This window comes from Melopsittacus undulatus, chromosome 4 (assembly GCF_012275295.1).
Source record: "Melopsittacus undulatus isolate bMelUnd1 chromosome 4, bMelUnd1.mat.Z, whole genome shotgun sequence".
NCBI classification, from domain to species: Eukaryota; Metazoa; Chordata; class Aves; order Psittaciformes; family Psittaculidae; genus Melopsittacus; species Melopsittacus undulatus.
In genome coordinates this window covers 41,157,320-41,179,140 of record NC_047530.1, presented here as the reverse complement: position 1 = coordinate 41,179,140, position 21,821 = coordinate 41,157,320, and the positions used below count along the sequence as shown (strand labels likewise).

At 36.6% G+C, this 21,821-nt stretch overlaps 1 protein-coding gene across 1 annotated transcript in view; it reads right to left on the bottom strand.

Moving 5' to 3' along the window:
- PRKD1 (protein kinase D1) overlaps positions 1-21,821 on the bottom strand; it is a 131,879-nt gene that overhangs the window by 41,593 nt on the left and 68,465 nt on the right. The window contains exons 3-4 of the mRNA XM_005149292.3: positions 3,695-3,826; positions 2,848-3,008 (exon numbers count right to left, since the gene is read on the bottom strand). Coding sequence (XP_005149349.2) covers positions 2,848-3,008; positions 3,695-3,826 — 293 coding nt within the window. The remainder of the gene's footprint in view (positions 1-2,847; positions 3,009-3,694; positions 3,827-21,821) is intronic.

Here is a 21,821-nt window from a genome sequence, read left to right as displayed (position 1 = left end):
AAAAAAGGATGTTCCTGATAATATGATAGGGAGTAAATACAGTACATACCTCATAGCCAGGGCTGACAGGAGACTGAGACAGGAAGTTGGAAAGAAGAAAAAGCAGAAGAAATAAAGGAGAGAAAAAAGACAGAAATAATGTTATTTTAGAGGCAAGCATGAAAGTGGGATTATCCTATAGTCTCATTCCATGTTATAGAATGCAAAAGAATAGCATTTGAGCTAAAAGAGGTAAAAATCTGGGTTACATAGCATCCTCATAGTTCTACTTGTTTTTAGCATTTCTGTTGTTGAGTTTTACACTATTAAATAAAGAATCAGAAAAAGAATACTGCCCAGATTTTATTCTTTGGAGGCAGACTTTCAAAGCTGCAGTCAAATGTAGTTCCCAATCAATTTTCAACTCAAATGAAATGCTTTATTGGCTTACGAATACATTTAAACATAAACTGAAATTGTGTTTGTGTGTGGTGGTGCCCTATGAAAGGATAATTACAGTATCCTTTGCAGGATACACATTATCCTGCCTCAAAGGTTTTTTTAAATGCCACAATTTCCTAAATTAGGGCAAAATGTCTTAACTTTGAAAGTGTCATTTTTCCAGAAGCAGACTTACAAGCTGAATTTAACACTGTGAGCTAAACTTGGCTTCTTTCTCGTTCACACAAGATGGACAAAAAGTTCTGAAATCATAACTTAGTAAATAATTCCAGGAACTACTTCTCTCCCAACTGCTCTGACTCTACAGAGTACATAGAAGCAAAAGTATTTTAGTCCTATTTAAAGAATTGACAGATACCTGATGGATTCAGTAGTCCCAAACACGAGATATATTTTGTTACCAGTAACTGAAGTTCCACATCAATACTTACAATGAATGGCATGATTTTGTGAACAAGGATGCTACTGCTTAGTATATTCATGAAGACTGTAGAAAAAAGGAACACATTCCAAAGTGCATGTTTAGATTGGCATCACAGTATAAACTGCCATAAAACTTATCTCACAAGTACTGCAGAAGAATGGAGTCCAAAGGACAGATCTGATAGAGGAGAACTTACAAAGCTTATAGACACTTTAAAAAACGGGGCAAAAAATTGAAACACTTCAATGCAAAAAACCCAAAACAAAACAAAAGACATACAGAAGCCATATGTGAGAGCATGTCTGAAAATCTGGTAAATGATACCACGATTTCCTGAAATAGAGTGAAATTGGAAAGCTATTTCATTTCTCTAGTCTAGTGATCATCCCTGTACCTACTATTAACATATTTTCTTTGAGCATCCCCATGTGTGTGCACGTGTGATGTTCTGAAACATCAGCATGGGTACACTCATAATTACAAGTTCTTAGAGAAGTATAGTCCACAGTATATATGAAACCTACTGTATTTCTACACTGTCAATTTTAATATTCTAAACAGTTTTAAAATAAGTAGCTTTGCAAAACAGGTATGTCATGTAAGACTGTATCAGCAAATAACAGTATTAAAATTTAAAAAGTTTTCAAATTAAATTTTTTTGCTATCCTGTAACTATACATTGCAGTGAATATTTATAAACACTATACTAAGATGCTCACTTAAACGATTTTTTTAGCCAGAATTCCTGAAACAATTCAGAACTAGGGCCAGCCTCCTTCAAAATTTTCTGTTTTGGTCTGAGTAAGTCGGCATTTCTGAAACAACCTACTGAGAATTATGAATAATCTACAAAGATTTGTTGCTGCAGTTTTTGCAAAACTTAAGCACCTTACTCATTTATGCAGCTTTTCAATTAAAAAAAAACAGATTCTTAATGTTAACCTTAATTTCCAAGTAGCTTTAGGCTAATGATAATCAGTAGGATAAGTACATAATTATGGTTCCTAGATGGTACCGCATATAACACCAGGTCTACATCATTTGCAATAGTGTCCTTTTTGTATGTCAAGTTTAATAAGTTTAATATACCAATTGAGAGGAAAACATGATAATTGTTGTGTGTACTTAAAAAAAATCTTTCCTCTCTTTTAAACCTTAAGGTTTTCAAAGCTTTCACTTAGGAGTGGATTCATTTACACACAGTGTAAATTCTTAACTATTCAAGTACATTATGACCATGAGTGTAGAAAGGAACAAATATGCCAAAGAGAAAAAAAAATAATAATAATTTACAACAGTCATTATATTTTGTTCTCAGAAGAGCTGTTTTCATGATGGGAACTATGACAGTAATGTATATACAAGTATAACATATATTTATGTGTACCCACATGTATACTGTATATCTAAATGTGTATCTACACACATATATATAGACATACACATATATTCACCACAAAGATCTGTATTAGGAAATAATGGAGATTTCTCTCATTTTCTACTGAACATTTAAAAATATGCTAAACATGCAGACTCCAAATAACTATAGCTCTGACTATGACAGATACTCAGTTTGACATTGTGGTGGTTGGGTCACAGTGCTCTCCTGAGACAAATTTTTACTGTATCATAAACCGATGGATATAATGTTCTGACACAGAAGAAATTCAATTTCTAGTTCCAGAGGAGACATCCTCCAAGATGCAACTACTCACATTAGCATGGGTGGCACCTTTAGAACTGCAAAATTCTTGGCAAAGGGAGGAAACTCCTGGGAGTATCAGCAGTGACACATACCTTAAACATACAGTCTTTAAGCTGGTGACCTCCCTCTACATCAAGATGCTTTTTCTCACATAAATGTTTTATAACTTACATAGAACTCTTCTATGTAGTCTACAACAGGTGAAACCAGAGAGTGTTAAACGTCATTGTTTATTACCAACAATACCCATGGCCTCTATAGCTAGGGAATCCCATACCAGAAGGGCTTCATCGGGCATGCTGGGTGAGGGTTCTGCAGAAACTGTCCGAACGGAGCTGAGTCCTGTGAGAGACACATTTGACAGGCGCCTTTTCCGTACACCACTGCAGTTGTTAGGGATTTTAAACGCACATCTCTTATGGTAATTTAGACCACACCCTGAAAAGAGAAATATAGAACCCTCTGATGATGGCTTATTACTGGAAAAAAAAAAGATTTCATTTTTCCCCCAAAAACAAGAGGAATTCAAAACTACCACCCTTATTTTTGATTAAACTTTATTCCTCTACTCTGCTAGTTTAACTCCTATATTTTACAATAAGCTCCAAATAGTTATATCTATAACCCATGGTTTTAATTTTTAAAGAATCTATCATCTTACAGTGCAGGAAATTTTTGGGATCAGCATCTCAGAGGTAAGGAAGTCTTTCACTGCAAATGCTACATCCTATTGGATACAGTCTACCAGGAGTCAAATAGTTGCGGCAAAATGTGGAAAGACAGCTATTACTACCTCATATATACTGACAGCAATTTCAGTTAAATTATCTGAATTAATGCGATATAGAAGGAGATACAGGCCCAGACTCATAGAGAAGTGTAAGATACAGAAAAACTTTTCTTAAAAACACATATAGACCAATTGTTTTGCACTTCAAGTTACAGAACCTTATCTAGGAGGTCTCAGAGCATTCAGAAAGATTAATTCTTTAATCACATAACTATTCTGATAACTCCCACGTCTCTACCTATTCAATTTGAAAGCAGAATCACAGACAACACGCATAAGTGAAATGGACAGGTCTCTTCCTGAGGCTGAAAAATCACATCTCACTGCAGCTTACCTTCGCATTTGAGCCCCTGACGCACCAGCCCCCACAACATTTCTCCACAATGGTCACAAAAGGCTGGAGCTCGATACGAATGAACAAAAAGCGCATGCGGACGGATTTGAAAGTCTTCAAATGTAGCAGAAGCTGAAACAACAAGATCATTCAAAAAGTTACTAAAATTAGTAACATAATTAATATGCTTTATTGATGTGGTATTTCGTCACAGAACTAAGCTAAACGACTTCTGGTCACTACAATGATGAACTCTGAATTCTGCAATGGTTGTTGTACTGTGTTTTGAAGATAAAAAGATTGCTGATACATACACCTTCATAGTACAATGACCATTGGGAAAAAGATAAAGCTGCTTTCACACACAGCAATAACTTCCCTAAGAGCATGCTGCCAATATAAAACAGGAGATTAATAGCATATCAAACATTTATCAGAAACTGCCAGAGTTCAACCAGATGTTGGAAATTTTTCAAAATACTCTTTCACAGACTTGACTGACTACACCTAAAGGGAATGTATCCCTTCAGGTAATTTCAGTAAGGTAATATAAGGTAATATATCCATTATAAAGGTAAATATATCCCTTTCAGATAAATTCAGGAATTTACCTTATACACATAAGTTAAACAGAACACATGCAGTAAAGAAACGTGATTTTTTTTTCCAGACAAGTAAAGGAAAATATATCCAAAAAAGCACCATTTCAGCTGACCATTTGGTATGCCTGATTCAGCCGCTTATGTTGTTACTGGTGAACTGATTGCCCAGGTTAAAAATATACACTAGAATTTTGAAAGAAAACATGCAATTATACACCCAATCATCAATAAAGACAAAGCCCTTGCAGAGCAGTCTGGAAGACTACTATACATTTCCCAGAGTTCCAATCATTTCAAAGTGATGTGTAACAATTGCAAAAGTTATAAGGGCTAGTTAAAGGCACTAGTGTAAACTAGAAAAATAAACAGTGACAATGTTTTAAGAACTATTTAGTATACAGGTGCAGCCAGTGCCACAATAATTTAAAAAATATGCTTAAATAAATCTTTTCATTTTCTTATTATGTTAAACATGTACCAGAGTCCAAGGGAAAATAATACCTGTCAAATGTTGTTAAACATTTAGCATATATCAAACATTTGATCTCAGACTGCCATTTAAACAAGTGATTTAAGCATGTGCTTACTTTTCACAGATATCAGCATGAATGAATCAGGTGTGTAGCCACTAAATGGAAATGCTTTGTCTCTGAACAGAAATGCATTCCTCATTTGCAATTGAGAGGGAAAGAAATCCTATTTTTTAATGGTTCAGTTCAAATGTATTCCTAAAAGACCCAAATACCCTTACCCCCTGGTTTGTTCCTTGACTATTAAAAGAACCAAAAATTTGAGTAACAATCAAGAAGTTTTTAAGTAATTAGAGCAGAGTACCAATAAAGACCTATGCCCTGGACTCAGTTCCTTCTGTGCACAAAGGACTCTTACAAAAATCTTTTCCAAAATGTCTCCACAGAAAAATATGTTTCTAGTCTCCACCGCTCTAGGGATCTTTTAACAGAGATATTTGGAATACCATCACACAAGTAGGTTTTTCAATGATTCCAATGATATGAAGCCTTCTTTATTATTTTAATTGAAGCAAACCAAATCACTTAACAGTTTGTTTAATTTAGGACTTCATTTTCTTTTCCCAGAATTATTCACTTTCTAGCTTTCAAAATAAGCCATGTTACAAAGCTCAATTCATAAAATTAGGTCTTCATAAAACAGTCTAACATGCTAGAACATACCAAATTTGAAATAGAATAGTATATTTATTTAACAATGCTGGGCCAGGCTTTTTTTTTTTTTTTTCCAGCTTCAAGGGCTTCCAAACTCACAAGGATACTTGTCAAAAAATGCTATTCTTCTATTTTTTTCCCAGACAATAGTGGTCAAGTTTACTGTTAAGGCAATGCTCACTCTGTAATGGCACATCTCCATCTCTTTGCATAACAAAATGATCATGGAAAAGCTATATATATTTGGGAATTTTCTAAAGGGCAGGCACCACAGCTAGAACCATGTTCTACACCTTCCAACAGAACTGCAACATACAATTCTTTGCTATTGTCCCTCTTGGTTCAATTTCCACATAAATATAAATGAAAAGGCTTACTAGAAGAAAGTACTCCGTGAGCATGCATTTCTCCTCAAGGGAGAAGACAAAGAAGACCCTACTCTAAGACCCACAAGACATGATAGCCATGAATTTGAGAACATATATGTGAATTATAGAGATACAAAGTTTTTGTTTATAAAGATATTTCCTGAGGTTGTTTCTAAAAGCATACAATTAATAATTAAATTACCATAAAAACACTATGTTTATTTTACATATCACTCTTGTAAACCTTAATCTAGCAAAGGATTTAAGTATGTATGCAAGTTTATGCCGATTTCCTTGAATAGCTACCTAAAGCAGGTATTCATGCATGTATTTAAATTCAGAAATGATGTTTGCAAACTTGGAATGTTGGAGAGGAGTTTTACATGGATCTACTGGGTGGTTTTTCAAACACTATGAACTGCGGAAAAAAGGCTTGGAAGTGTGTTGGGTTTTAATTTTCAAGGTAAAAAGAGTGTTTTTCTAGTTTTCAGATTTATGTGTTTTCATCAGGCTCTGCCTACAGCATTCTGTTTTCTGGTCTCATGAAATGATGTTACTTTAGATCACTAGTCACTGAAACTAGTGTATAATTAGAAATATGGGTGAACTATATTAACTAGCAAGTTACACAAATCTTTAATCTCTAGAAACATGGATTAATTAGTATTTCTTGTTCTGCCACCCTATGACATAGTTGATTTGCTGTGACTAAACTAGAACAGCTTAAAGTTTCAAAGCGTGCAATTCCAGAAACAGTCATATATGAATCAGGTTCTTTAAAGCTTCTTCCATTGTCTTGCAATCCACTATTTTTTTTACATTATGTGTCTAGAAAAGCTTTCATATAGCCCCTAACAATCAAAATTTTAACTTTCAGAACATTCCTGCATTATTCACTGAAAAAATAAAAGCCCTCCTGATGCAAACAAAGATATGTACTTTTTTTTTCCCCCAAAATTAAATGGAGACCTTTCATAATTAACAAAAAAGCCTCAGTAATGCCAGGCTATCCTTTTGCTTTGACAAAAAGTGGATGCTGTGAAAGCAATTTTCTGTGCAGTAAAAAGGGAAGTGGCTTCAAAGATGTTTACAACTGTACCCTGAAAACATTACTATTCTTCAGAAAAGTCTGCAATATTATGTTCTTAATATGATACCATTACACTGTTAACTCTCAGGCTAACCTGTCATCATCTATTTAAGCATTCTTTGTATTACCAAAACACAGACATTGAAACTACAACAGTTTTGACAAGACTATTTCATCAAGTCCGTCAATGACTTGGCTGTTAATGCCTAGTACTCCTTGTTCTGGGCTCAGGAGCATATCTATCACTCAGCACAGCTAGAAATGAGAACAAGAAGCCACTGCAACTCCAGAGTGGCAAGGGCCTGCTTTCAGAAAGAGGCAAAGGATTTACTGATCATTTTGAGTTCCGAGTCCAAAAGGGACCTGAACTATTAGCAGAGATCCTGCTATTATGAGCAACAGAGCTTCATGTAGTGGGAGCTGTCATCTAGCACCCACACCTCTCATAGCAGAAGAAACCGTCAACCACGTTATTAGCAATATCTTGCAGTTATGAAAAGCAGACATTCTCTGGCTACCCATTCCCATTTGGAATGCTTTTGGGAGTAATGTATCCCATTGATGTTCTGCAGGCACTCCTAACTAAGTCCTCCCCTACAAGAACTTAAAAAATACCATTACATGCTATTAAAACTATAAGCACTGATGTCCTGGGTTTACCAGTGGCATTTTTTCTCTTTCTTAGTACCTGGTGCAGCACTGTGTTGTTGACTTTCAGCTACTGCTAAACTACGGCTACTGTTGACTGCTACTGCTAAACCCAGGACAACCATAACAATTAATGACTGTATATGCAATTTCACTGGGCTACCAGAAAGGAAAACATTTTATTCTTTCTGATGGTCCATTCTGGCAATCAAGGACAGTCTGACTTTTCAGAGTTCCAAAGTCAGCAGAGCCATGGCAGCTCATATAAGCCAAAGATTTCATCTCTGATCTCCACCTTGAAATCTGATTTAAGAATTAAACTAACATTATCAGGGCCCTAATACATAACAGAAATGATAACTTCCTAAAATCCAGATGTGTGCAGATTTATAATAACTGTTTCTTTACCTGTTCTGCACTGAAATAGGGGAACTTTGATATGGAGTATTTGGATCTCATGACCTTTCTGGATATGTATGCAAGTACCTCAGCACTCTTAAATTTTACATGCAGGAAAATCCTGCTAATCCAACAAGTTTTATCTGTTTACCTTAGCTATCATCGCTTTATCCTAATGTTTTAAGTGAAAATCAGCTTAAATTATTAATGCTAACAGCTGTCATTCAGGCAATTCTCTATATGAGCTGGGGACGCAGGAGGAGATAAAACTGAATTTTGAACTCTCAGACAGAAGCCTACATCTTGCTAACCACAACTGGTACAGGCTAGTTGCAATTTTTTGTAACACACAGACTAAACAAAAGCAGCTGGCTCACTCTCAATCCTCCAGTGCTAAAGAGAGGAAACTGAACCACCAGCTACAATGCTGACCACGTTTGTTGTGCTTGTGCACATGGACTATTCAGTCTGGAAACATCATGAGCTTAGGGATTCTAGAAAGATGAGGAGGCAGAAAAGAAAGGTTCCCCAAAAAGAAGCAGTCACCTCAGAAGGGGGACTGGAAAGACAGTGGTGAAGATACTGTTTAGAGTTAAGATGCTGGAAGCGGGGCAAGATCCCAGAGATTGGGGAGATGGAAACTAGGGGACATCCATAGATTTTGGTCAGTGATGCCTAGGCCTGGTAGCTGCAACCAGCGGCACAGCAGGAACACATGACTTTTTGCCCAACCTGCCCTGGCCAGCAGCTACCTCCTTAGTGGGAGGGGCAGTGAAGAGTCACCAAATGCAAGGCTGGGAAGGGAGCAAATGAACCAGCACGAGAGGCATCTAAGTAAGGTAAAAGCTCAGATTTCCTTAGTTCATAAACAAGCCACAGTAACCAGATTCTCTAGTATGTTGTTTACATTGTCTCACCCATGTCATGAGATTTAAGCAACTGTAGGAGCTAATAAACCAGTTGCAATCATTTGTCCAATGCTAGCTCAAACTTTTGAGGAGTTTTATTTAAAGATTAACATTTATTAGTCAATATGCTTGATTCATCAGTATATTCTTAATATTTAAAATTCAATTGTAATGTACTTCTGTTCATTTGAGAATGATTCCAAAGATTCAAATACACGAACTATACAGCAGGCTTTACATTCATCGAAATCCCAGCACAGAATTCTTACCCATATTTCACCCAAGTGGAAAAACTAGCAATACCTTAGTTCATGGATTCAGACCCTGTTAATCATAAAATTACACTGCTGAGGTATTTGTTTAGCATAGGAAAACAAAATTAAATACTTTGCAAGTTTACTGGAGGTATTGATGCCGTGTTCAAATTAACTCTGACTACCAGCAATAAGTAGCAGCTCCAAATTAAAAATAAAGCCTCTTGCTCCTTTTCTATGCTGTCTGACCACTGAACTGATTTTCTAGACTACCTTCAAGAAGGGCAAGAAGGAGGACCGAGGGAATCACAGGCGAGTCAGCCTCACCTTGAGCCCCAGGAAGGTGATGAAACAACTAATCCTGGAAACATTTGAGTACCAGAATACACTTTAGTGTCTGCCTGACTAACAATGTTTTCTTTAGGTCTCAGATACAGGACCATCAGAGAGAAGGAACAGAAGCATGACTGTTAACCATTGTTTCTCAACCCCACTTTAATATTTCAAGAATAACACTAAAAAAAGGAGATGGGAACCTAAAAATGCTAAGCAAATGCACAATTTGCACATCAAATGCCCAAGATGACACAGCCTGGAAGACATAAATAAATTATTGCTCTGAATTGTGGTTGATTTTTTTTAAAACTGATTACAACAGTTCTAGAGTGATTTATTATGGAAACATCTCCAGTGCCTGGCCAGGTTGATCTGAAGGTCAAAAAGATAAGCAAAATGATTAAAGAATATATCGTTCGCTCCACTGAAGATAAGTGTTCTACTGACTTTAAGTTCTACTTAAAACTTAAGTTTACCCAGGATTTCATCCATGCAGATAAATAAATGGAATTGAAATTAACATTGGGAAATGGCTATACTATTATTCCTCACTTGGCATTCTGTGTTCAGTCTCTGTGAGACTGACCTAAAAAGAAACAGAAGAACTGATGGATGAGAAAAAACACTGGAGGCATGGAAGAGACTTCCATATAAGGAGAGATTAAGAGACCGGAATTGTTTCCTTTGGAGAGGAAATGAGTAAGAGCTTACCGGATTCAAGGGGAGGAAGCCAAGAAAACGAATCAGGAAGCAAACATAACCACTGTAGTATGACCTTCTGCACCAACAATCTAGAGTGATACGAGTCTTCATGGCCCAAGAAGCAGGCAAGTTCTCCGAACTTCTTTTTGGCAACAAGACACATCTTGACTAGGTTAACAGAAACATTCTCTAAGAGCCAGATTTCAGTCAGAATGACAATGCCTCTGGGCTTGAGACACACTACCATCCAGATAGAAAAAAAAACCCAACCCAGCAGATTGTAAGCTGTGGCAGCTCTTTAGTCTCTTCCTCCTTAGTTTCCATTTCAAATCGTTATATTCCCCAAAGGAAGAAGGTTTTCTTGTTTGTGTTCAGACCTTTAGCTACAAACCTAAAGCACTTCCTAAAAGACGATGTGTATCTTTCCACAAAGGGTTGCAAATATCATTTGTTGGAAATACGATGAGACTCACTGTTGCTATTTGCACTTTTAAAATACCAAAGTGAGCAGTCAGCCAATGAAAGTAAATTCTATCAGTTTAAGAGTGATATTGAAAGACAGTGTGTGTGTGTGAGGCATATCTATTTGAAAACTTGTGTAGCAATGAGTTATTGAGACTATGAATTCAGAGACTGAAAGAGCAGAGCAATTCTCCCAACAGACTATTTTTTTTTTCCTGACATATATCCAAGCAGTGCAGAATGAACTGTTGACAGGTTAACAACACAACTGGTCTGATGGGCAAGTTTGGCCAATTGGGTTACCTTACATTTGTCATTATGATCCTCTCTGAATCATTTACGGAGACTTTCCATTCAACACTCAATTCTACCATTTAACAAATACACTGAAATAAATGTTTGGTCAACCAGGTATTGGTCAAAGGAATTGTGACACAAATATATCAAATAAAAACATATGACAAAACAAAGGGTCATCTGCTTAGCCTAAACAAGTCTTGTTCACCATTATATTTTGTAGCCAGTGACAGTGAAGTGGGAGAGGTTATTTGATGGAAGGGGATGGAGTCTGGTGGAGAAAAGAGAAATCTTCAAGCTTTGGCAGTTTTCTAATGAGAATCTGTGTTGGCAGCAAAAACAACTGAAAGAATATGAACTGAGAAAAAGAGAAAGAAAACTTAATTTACGTGTTCTCACATACTCAAAAAAGATGACTTTAACATTTTTTAGAGGTGAACAATTTTTTTTTCTAATACACAACTTCAAGTGAACTATAGCAGAGGTCTCCAAAGTGAGAGCACTCATCTGTGGGTGTGCACAAGTTAATCCATTAGGCTGCAGGAAGAAAATATTAGAACCTCAGCAACACACGTAAATTATAAAGAAATGTACATATATTGGAGTTGCATGCCTGCAAAATTTCTAGTGATGGGGTGCACAATAAAAACCACACAAACAAAGAGACCAGTGATCTATGGGACTTTGCCACTCTGCCTTTAAGAAAAGCTCAAGTGCTATTGAAGACCTATCCTGTGAAACAACTTATAGCCATGTCCAAGTTTCACATGCTATAAAGACTAAATAAATTAAATAAATTTGGAAAACAGTAAATAGAGTTGATGCATCCTTCAATGGAAAGATTTTTTGTATTAATATGACCTTTTGTTTTCTCCATTAATGTCTTTTTAATTGCAAGGATTTCATATTGATTCAGAATGCTAATCAGATGATACCATCACAAAGAAACCCCAAATAAGCAGAGACGTATCCATTGAAATACAGGACACTGTACCACAGACTCCAAGTTTCATTGACCACCTCAAGTCTTTTAAGAAAGGATCAGCTGAAGTGGGGTTGATGAAATCAAATACTTGAATAATCTATGGAGAACTGTTACTAAGTGGTAATTTTGACTTTTAAGGAAAGGTAAATGTGATGTGTATGACATTAACAGAGTAAAAATTAGCAAGAAAGAAAAAAAAATCCTCACCCAAGTGAGAATAAGATACTTTAAGGAAAGTAAGTTTGTTGTTTCTTTAAAACAAATATACATAACACAAAATTAATATCAAGAATTAATCTGATCTACTTTAGAAGCTTATGGGCATTTTTTTTAAATGCATTAACAGCAGTGAATGTAATTAACGAACTGTAATCAACTTCAATTCCACCTTTCTTGGAAAGCTGGCTATACAACTTATTGATGCATAACAAAATCATGTAATTGCTTATTCTACCCTAATCATAACATCACAGAAAATTTGCACACATTGAGGTTAGCGCTTTTAAACTGCTGTAACTTGAAAAATGTTTCTTTTTAGTGAAATCTTGTGAGACGAATACAAAAGTGTAAGAATTACTGGACCAGACCAAAATCTACTAATCCTGCCTTTCAAAGGTGAGTTCCCAAAGCAGCATCAGCATCTGGTGGTATTTCCCCAGTCCACCACCTCAGATGCTCAATCGTTGCAGCAAAAGCATTCTCTGAAGCAGAGAGGAGGTGACAAAGACAGATGACACAACATTTACAAGCATTTTCCGTTTTGTCTCTATTCCTTTCCTAAGAACTCCAAATATTCACTTTTCTCTACTGTTACTGAGCTCTGAAATTATATTTTCATATTATAACTTGAACTTCTCAACTTCAGGTAGTATACGTAACTCAGAGACCCTTGTTACACAGATAAAAATCAATAAATTCTCCTAACACTTCATGCTGATCTATACTGGATTTTATTTGGGGTGACACACTTTACTAAGTCATGCTTTCCAGATCATTTATGAATGTATTTAACAGCACAGACCTGAGAACCTCTGCTAGTTACCTGCTTCCACTGTGAAAATAGAATCATAAAATCATAGAATAGTTAGGATTGGAAAGGACATTAAGATCATCTAGTTCCAACCCCCCTGCCATGGGCAGGGACACCTCACCCAAGGCTTTGTCTAACCTGGCCTTGAACACTGCCAGGGATGGAGCATTCACAGCCTCCCCTGGGCAACCCATTCCAGTGCCTCACTACCCTCACAGTAGAGAATTTCTTCCTTACATCCAATCTAAACTTCCCCTGTTTAAGTTTTAACCCATTACCCATTAAGGATGCATTTCCACTCTTTCTTTTTGTCGTAAATAGTTATTCATCCATTCAAGCATCTAACCTCTTCTTTCATGAAGCATCATTTCTTTATGAGCCTTTAGAAAAGAAAATGATTGACTTCTGGAAAACCAAGTATGCTATCTCAACTGAACAAAAAAGTTGTTATTTTCATTAAACAGCACACTAATACATTGATAATGTATTGTATCTGAGAACTGGACCAAGTAGAATGCCTCATCTATAAGCCTGAAGTAGAACAGTAGCCTCTCATAAAAAGGTCCTGTCCCAACAGAAAGACTTGTGTAACCTCTCTCAAGGAAAGTTCTTCTTCCCTACCAACAGTATCTTTTTCAACATTTAGTATAATTTTTTATGAATACAAAATGACATTGTTTATTATTACCAACTAATCAAGCTTTAAAAATAACATTTCAAATCTTGACATGAGTGAGAAATTAATAGGGTTCAAAAAGCTTACTTAAGATAATCTCATTCACTGCTTGCTTTCTTGCAAACCACCCTCATAAAGTGTTGCAATTATTTCAAATTTTCTGCTGCTGAGATAATGGTTAAATATTAAAAACACATAGAAACACCCAAGGAAGAATAACTAGCATGGCCAGTATTTCTTTATGAGCATGAGAAGTGAAGTTGACACATTACCTGCTTCCACACTAACATTTGCCTGTCGCATATCGTTTTACTCAATGTGTATTGACAATGATGCAGACAGAGAATATAAAGAAGTGATGTCAACAGGCTATTTTTGCATCCTATATTTACCTATTCCCTCCTCAGCAGAAAGAAAAGTATAGTAAGGCAAGACAGTAGGAGGAAATTCAAAAGATTCTAACACGGAAAACATATGAATCTTGAAGTCTGTATCTAGAAGGTAACAATTATAACACTTGGGAGCTGAAGAAAAGACAAAGCAAAACAAACAAGGAAGGAAAGAATCTTTTTGTCCTAAGAACAGCAAATATAAAGTCATCTATCTGAAATACATAATCCAAGAACAACGTAGGCTGACAAAGAATGAGGGATGCAAGATCAATTCACTTTAACTGAACCAGTAATGAGCCTTACCTCTATAAAAATAGGAAATAATATCACAGATAGAGACCATTAAAAGGACATAAAGAAAGAATAACTGTAAAAAACCCCAATATATAATCTTAGACAGGATAGAGAAAAGACAGTTGCATTTCTCAAAGACACCAGAAAAAAAAGCGTTAACATAGCCATTAAGACACCAAGAGAAGGATGCTTTTCAATCACAACAAAGCAAAACCACAACCTGTGACCAGCTATGTAAGTACTATAAAATGCTGTTCAGAGACATATAACATCATAATGTTTATCTCAAGGAGCTGGCAATTGAACTAACATTACAATCCAGTTATATGTTGATATATGTCATTTACTATAATTGTATAGTTACCTACAGCTTTTATTCAGTTCAATACATTTCACCATATACAAGACAGTATAAACTGTGCTGAATCCAAATAAAATGTCTGCATCTAACAATCAGGTGGTGTACTGTCTGTGAGATATTAAAACAGAAACAGCTTCTTAACAAAGCAGTGGATCAATTCCTTCCCTCATCAGCTCAGCAAGAGAACATAAAATAGCTGCTATTTGACCTTCTTGCTTCAGGAATCCTGCCAAGTTGAGCACAATTGCTCACAGCAAGCAGATGAAGTACATTCCACTAATTCACACAAGATGCTAACATTTCATCGTCTGCCTTCCAGCAGTGGGCAAATATCTCCTACATTTCAATGTAATTTTGCCCCAGTAAAAAATGATAGAATTTCTATAAGAAAATTCATACTAAAACTGTAAATATAAAATTGGTTTTTGCTCTATGTAACATGAAAAGACTTAGCAAATTTACACAGCAGTTTTTAATAAACTTTCATGAACAAGGTATGGCATATGACATAAACTATGGTGGTTAGAACGTAAGTCTGAAGGCATCTAAATAATTGCTTCCTGGAAGTCCTTGAAAAACAAAACTGAAAAACAGTCAAGAGTATAGAAGTACAGACCCACAGCAACTCCCATTTGTCAGCTTCTATAGAGTCTGCTTCCATTTAAGGGAAAATATAGTTTATCCAAAAAGGTCACAAATGAAGTAGTGGTGGTTTCTAGTCTATTGTGAAGTTTACATTATGTTACACATCCTTTACATTATGCATTTGCATCCTTTATTTCATGAGTGGAACATGAAAGCGACCTTTTCACGGGTCCAGCTGAAGCTTATAGCAAACAGTAATTATCACATCAAGACTGAAGAACACTTTTCAACTTAAGTATCACCTTACATAAATTTACTTCCTTTTCTCCACCAAACAGTAAGACTGTTTTCAAGAGAAACTTTTGGTTTCTCTTCCTTTCAGTGTTTATGAATAACTGGCTACTCATTTACAGCCACCTTTGATTATAACCCTGACTGCAACTTCTACACCCTGCTTCCTGGTTTGGGCTGCCTGCTAATTTTTGAGAGTATTCTAGTCAAAAGAACCATTCATACAAATAAAACCTGATGAAGTCCTTCCTCCAGAGATTTGGATGCTTTTTCACTCTGAAATGCAATTTAACTAAGTAAATGTCGAATTCAATGAACATGTCAGTGGAGATTTCCAGAGCACTATTAAAGGACTTTTCTCTTTTGTGCTTCAGGAGACCAGATGAACTTCTCTAACATTTTGAAGAAGAAATTATATAGAAAATGCATAGCTAAGAAAACAGCAACGTGTTAAGCAACACATTACTGACAGAATAGTATTAGTGACAGTGCTCAAAGAATGCCCAGGAGGCCAGCCTAATAAACCTAGGTTCAACATACAAATTTGTGGTTTTAGTACATTTCTGAAGTGTCCCCATGTCACCTATACAAACACTATGAGAATCCCATGCAGTCAACTGAAATAAAGTGCTAAAAGAGATATTTTAAAAATAGATAAAGGAAAAAAACAATGTAAAAGGTAAAAATAAAACTGTATTTATGAGGGCCGTTGATGTTCATAATGAAAGTTTCCTTTTCCTCTTTTAATGTGCAACTGACTGAATCTGTAAATCAACATACCCTTTTGCTTCTGCTATCATAATAATGAACGACCTTTCACTTCCAAAATGCTAGAAACTATACTGGCAATGAAGGACGATTCATCTGGTTGACTGCAATAGCCTGTACTTACCTCCTCTGGACCAGTCAGCAGAGAGACACACATTTGTTCAGTGAGTTATGCGATTCTTACACTCCATTAAAATCCTACTGCATAATGCACCAATGCAAAATACAAGCAATAATGTTCATTATGAATACAAAAGCACAGCAGGTGCTGCATTCTGAGCTTATTAAATTCTTTGTGTTTTGCCAGAAACCTCTAGCTCTACCACAAACTGTTTCAGTAATATTGTATGACATTCACAGGTACAATTTTCTTCCCTAAAATGAACTAGAGAGCTTCAGCTACAATGAGCAACTCCTCTCAGCTATAAATTTTTCCAGATAAATTTTCATACCTTTCAAGAACCTGTAATATAAGGTCTAAACTAGAAGATGGTCACATTTATTATTCCTTGAACTGTCAAGAACATAGTATAGCAAGTATAAGCAAGTATAATAAGGAAAAAAAATTAATCACATGATGTCCAGCCTTTATAAAAGACCTTGTAATTAAATAAACTATAATGAAAATTAGAAAGTGCACAGCATTAGGATATGAACTGATCATATAACCCCACAGCACTAGGACTGACAGTTCAGCTTTATCTACCCTGACCAGTATTGACATGTGAGATAAAAAATGAGTGCAGTCGATCAGTATATAGCTTTTGACATCAGATATCAGTGCCTCAGGGGATATTTACCCACAGCAGACAAAGTTTCCAGCAGCAAAGTTGTAGCAGTTACACAACTGCCTATTTCAGACACGCCACTTGAAAATAATAACGTACCTTGAATTTACAGAGCTTTAGAACTTATATTCTGTTTAGGTATTTGCAATGTAGGTTAGAAATTATAGACCGGTCATCCCTGAAAAGATGATGGAACAACTTATTCTTGACACCATCTCTAGACATATCAAGGATGAGGGGGTCATTAAGAACAGCCAACATGGTTTTACCAGAGGGAAGTCATATTTGACTAACCTTATAGCCTTCTATGAGGAAGTGACTAGGTGGAGGGATGATGGTAGAGCGGTAGATGTGGTTTTTCTTGATTTCAGTAAGGCATTTGAGACTGTCTCCCACAGCATCCTCATAGATAAGCTAAGGAAGTGTGGGCTTGATGATCAGGTAGTGAGGTGGATCAAGAACTGGTTGAAAGGAAGAAGGCAGAGAGTTGTGGTCAATGGGGCAGAATCTAGCTGGAGGTCTGTGACTAGTGGAGTCCCTCAGGGGTCAGTGCTGTTTAATATTTTCATCAATGACCTGGATGAGGGAACTGAGTGTACCCTCAGCAAGTTCGCTGAAAACACTAAATTGGGAGGAGTAGCTGACACACTAGAAGGCTGTGTTGTCATTCAGTGAGACCTGGACAGGCTGGAGAGTTGGGTGGGGAGATACTTGATGAAATTCAACAAGGGCAAGTGTAGAGTCTTGCATCTGGGGAAGAACAACCTCATGTACCAGTACAGGTTGGGGGTTGACCTGGTGGAAAGTAGTGAAGGGGAAAGGGACCTGGGGGTCCTGGTGGACAGGAGGATGACCATGAGCCAGCAATGTGCCCTTGTGGCCAAGAAGGCAAATGGCATCCTAGCGTGCATTAGAAGGGGTGTGGTTAGTAGGGCAAGAGAGGTTCTCTTCCCCCTCTACTCTGCCTTGGTGAGGTCACATCTGGAATATTGCGTCCAGTTCTGGGCCCCCAGTTCAAGAAGGACAGGGAATTGCTTGAAAGAGTCCAGCGCAGAGCCACAAAGATGATTAAGGGAGTGGAACACCTCCCTTATGAGGAGAGGCTGAGGGAGCTGGGTCTCTTTAGCTTGGAGAAGAGGAGACTGAGGGGTGACCTCATCAGTGTTTACAAATATGTAAAGGGGGGGTGTCAGGAAGATGGAACTAGGTTTTTTTTCAGTGATATCCAGTGGTAGGACAAGGGGCAATGGGTGTAAACTGGAGCATAGGAGGTTCCATGTGAACATCAGGAAGAACTTTACAGTAAGAGTGACAGAGCACTGGAACAGGTTGCCCAGGGGCGTTGTGGAATCTCCTACGTTGGAGATATTCAAGGCCCGCCTGGACAAGCTCCTGTGTGAGGTACTCTAGGTTACCCTGCTCTTGTAGGGAGGTTGGACTAGATGATCTTTTGAGGTCCCTTCCAACCCTTGGGATTCTGTGATTCTGTGATCTGAACATATACTACATTTCTTTTGTCCTTGCCACTGCTCAAGTGCTGAATATCATTCCCTGCAGTGCTCAAAGCCACTCTCTCATTTTCAGAGGAGGTTTTCCTCTATTCAGAATAAATTTTCATGGCATACCCAAAGTATTAAGACTCATGAAAAACAATCTTATTCATTCTGTACATAGCAGAATCATAAAATGGTTTTGGCAGAACCCCACAGAATGCCACGGGCAGGACACCTTCCACTAGACCAGGTTGCTCAAAGCTCTGTCCAACCTGGCCTTGTACACTGCCTGGGGAAGCCACAACTTAAATGGGTAAAATCTTTCTTTTCTTTGTTGTTGTTGTTCTTTATATTTTATTTTGATTGCCTTGGAGGAGAGCGTGTGTGCTTTTTTTTTTTTAATTGGGGTGGAGGATTGGTTTTTGGTTTTTTTAACTATTATTTGTATTTTTAATTAAAAAGGAGAGATAAGCCATCTTCAGCTGATTTGTGATGAACTGCTTAAATCTATAATAATTTAAAACTACACCTGAGTATATTCCAATACCTTCCTGAACATTACAGACTGCCTATATATTTCTTTCTCTTCAGTATTGCAGAAGTGAGAATACTTTCCTCCACTCCACAACACAGGAATTTTAACACTGTGGAAATGAATTGCTGCATTTAGTTAAGACTCATCTGTGGGAAGATACTGATACTTTAAACTGTTTATAGAGGATTTTCATTTGTAGTAGTATAATTATCTATCAGGCCATGACAGATTACATTTTCATTTGCTGTCCTTTGTATCTAGCGAAAAAGTCCTCTGAAGATACAGCATTGCGCAGTGAAAGTTCTACGATGTTAAAGTTCATGTGCAACTCGGAGAAGAAAACTATTCCCAATTCTGCAATACTGAAGCAGGTACTGCATGGCTAATCTTTTACTTACTCTTGCTGTGGAGTTTTGGAGCTGTTATTACAGCATGTCAATATAGAAAACATTTCTTAGCAATTACTCTTCACAGGAAACTCCAGCAGTAGAACAGGAGGCAGACTGAAAGCAGATGCAAGTTGATGATCAGGAAATCACATTGAGAAATCTGGTATGACAATGCAACTTAAAAAGTGCAAACAACTGACCCACCCCTTTTCTTGTGTTTCAGCTGCTAAACTTGAGATATCACCAGCTGATGACTGAGAGTAGACTCCACCTCTCCTCCACTGGCAAAATTCATTTTTGAGTAAGAAAGATTTTGGCAGAAAAGAATCAGATTAAGGAACATTTAAGCAAACTGGACATACATAAATCCATGGGGCTGACAGTTTGCACCATTAAGTGCTGACGAATTTCACTGCATGGCCACTCAAGTACTGTGCATTTTCCAGCTCAGGCCTTCCTAGTCCAAGAGATACAGACTTAATCTAAATAATAACATAAATCATAAACTAAAAATAAATAATTTGCTATCTTTTGCACAGGGTCAGACTACCTTTTTGGTATGCACCATCCAACACTGGATGAACCCCGTGTTAGCCTGATTATTTGATAGCAATATCACTTTTAAAGTACTCTATACTGTTTAAAATCTTTAGTGTCTGATTCTAGTTTAAAACAAAGTACTTTTAGATATATTAGCAAAGCTGACAAAGTACACTATAAATACATACCTATATGCTTAATAGATAACAATTTTTCATTAATAAGGAAGGAGAAGGCCCAAGGAAATCTTTCAAATATTCTGCCAGAGAGGAGAAAAATTATTGCTTCAATTGTTCTATAAAAATATGAAAACAAAACCATAGTTTTTGGGCTATATGGAATTAAGAAACCGGTATAACTTGCCAGAAGAGTCTTAGGATTCCTCAACCCTGATTCATAACTTAAAAAAGCCACTTCATTTTAGTAAGGACATGAGTGATGACTGTAGCTACAGTTACATAAATTAGGCACTCCCCAAGTAATACCTGAAACAGCTTTTGGCACTTGCCTGGTGGTTGGTTAAAGAGATAGTAATAGTTTTCCCTTGTACTTTCCATATTAGTCTTAGATATACAGGACAGGAGGGGGACTGGATGACATGGAAGAAAGGACACAAAACCGAAACATAACAAAACAGTAAGAGACAGAAAGAAACTAATTCTATTAGTAACTACTGCTAATAGGATGATAAAACTCAAACAAGAACTATTAGGGATTAGAAATACTCTTTTTTTTTTTTAAAGTGAAAACAACAAAATGAAGAATTGAAGGCTCAGAAACACTATGACTATGCAGGTATGATCACACCCTATTTCCTGTAAAACTATGAAACAATGTAAGAAAATCATAATATACTTAGTTCTCAATACATCATAATCTTGCACAGGTGTCCTGCGTTGGAAATTTATGAGATACAACTGTTCTCTTAATCTATGAATTTCCTCCATTACAATAGCCTTCTAAAAGATTTTGATTCTTTAAATTCCATATTTTCTTTTTCTGTGTTTTGATTTTTTAATCCATCATGGCAAACTGCTGCAGCTGCACAACTTTTGATACAGTTGATAAAGTCAGTAAATTGAAAAAGAGAAAGTCTATTGCAGAAATCATGTAAATCAATAGCAAGGTAATAAACACAAATGATTTTTTTTCATGAGTTCATCAAAAATCAAACCAGATGACATGATGCAGCTGATGGGCAAGAGAAGAGTGCACTTTGGGGATCTACCTTTAGCTAGGATTTGGTTATTAGAACGCAACATAAGAGTATTGTGTGATATTAAAAAATCCAGGCCTCCAGCCAGCAATTTATGCTCTGAGATGGAGGGGAAAAAAATAAATAAATACAGATCCTGGGCAACTGTATGTAGCACTCACACTTTCACACAGTGCTGGCTTAATAGCCTTCCTCTAAATATTGCAGTTATTTATGCTTGACCACTTCTGTGGAGAGATGCTTCAACTAAAGCTCTAAATTCCCTAATGCTCTTAAACAATATAGTTCTCCTTTAGGACTTGCAAGTACTGCATGAAGTGTTGCTCTTGAAGATTAAAACAGCTACTCGCCTAATTTAGCCAAACTGGAAGATATGTGGCTTCCATTTCAAAAGCATATGAACAATACATCAGATAAAGCACCAAATGCCTTGTTATTTTTTTCCATTAAACCTGATTTACTCATCTGGAGTGATTACATTCTGTGCAAAATGTGAAATTATCTTTTCAAAAGGAAAAAAATTGTTTCCCAATA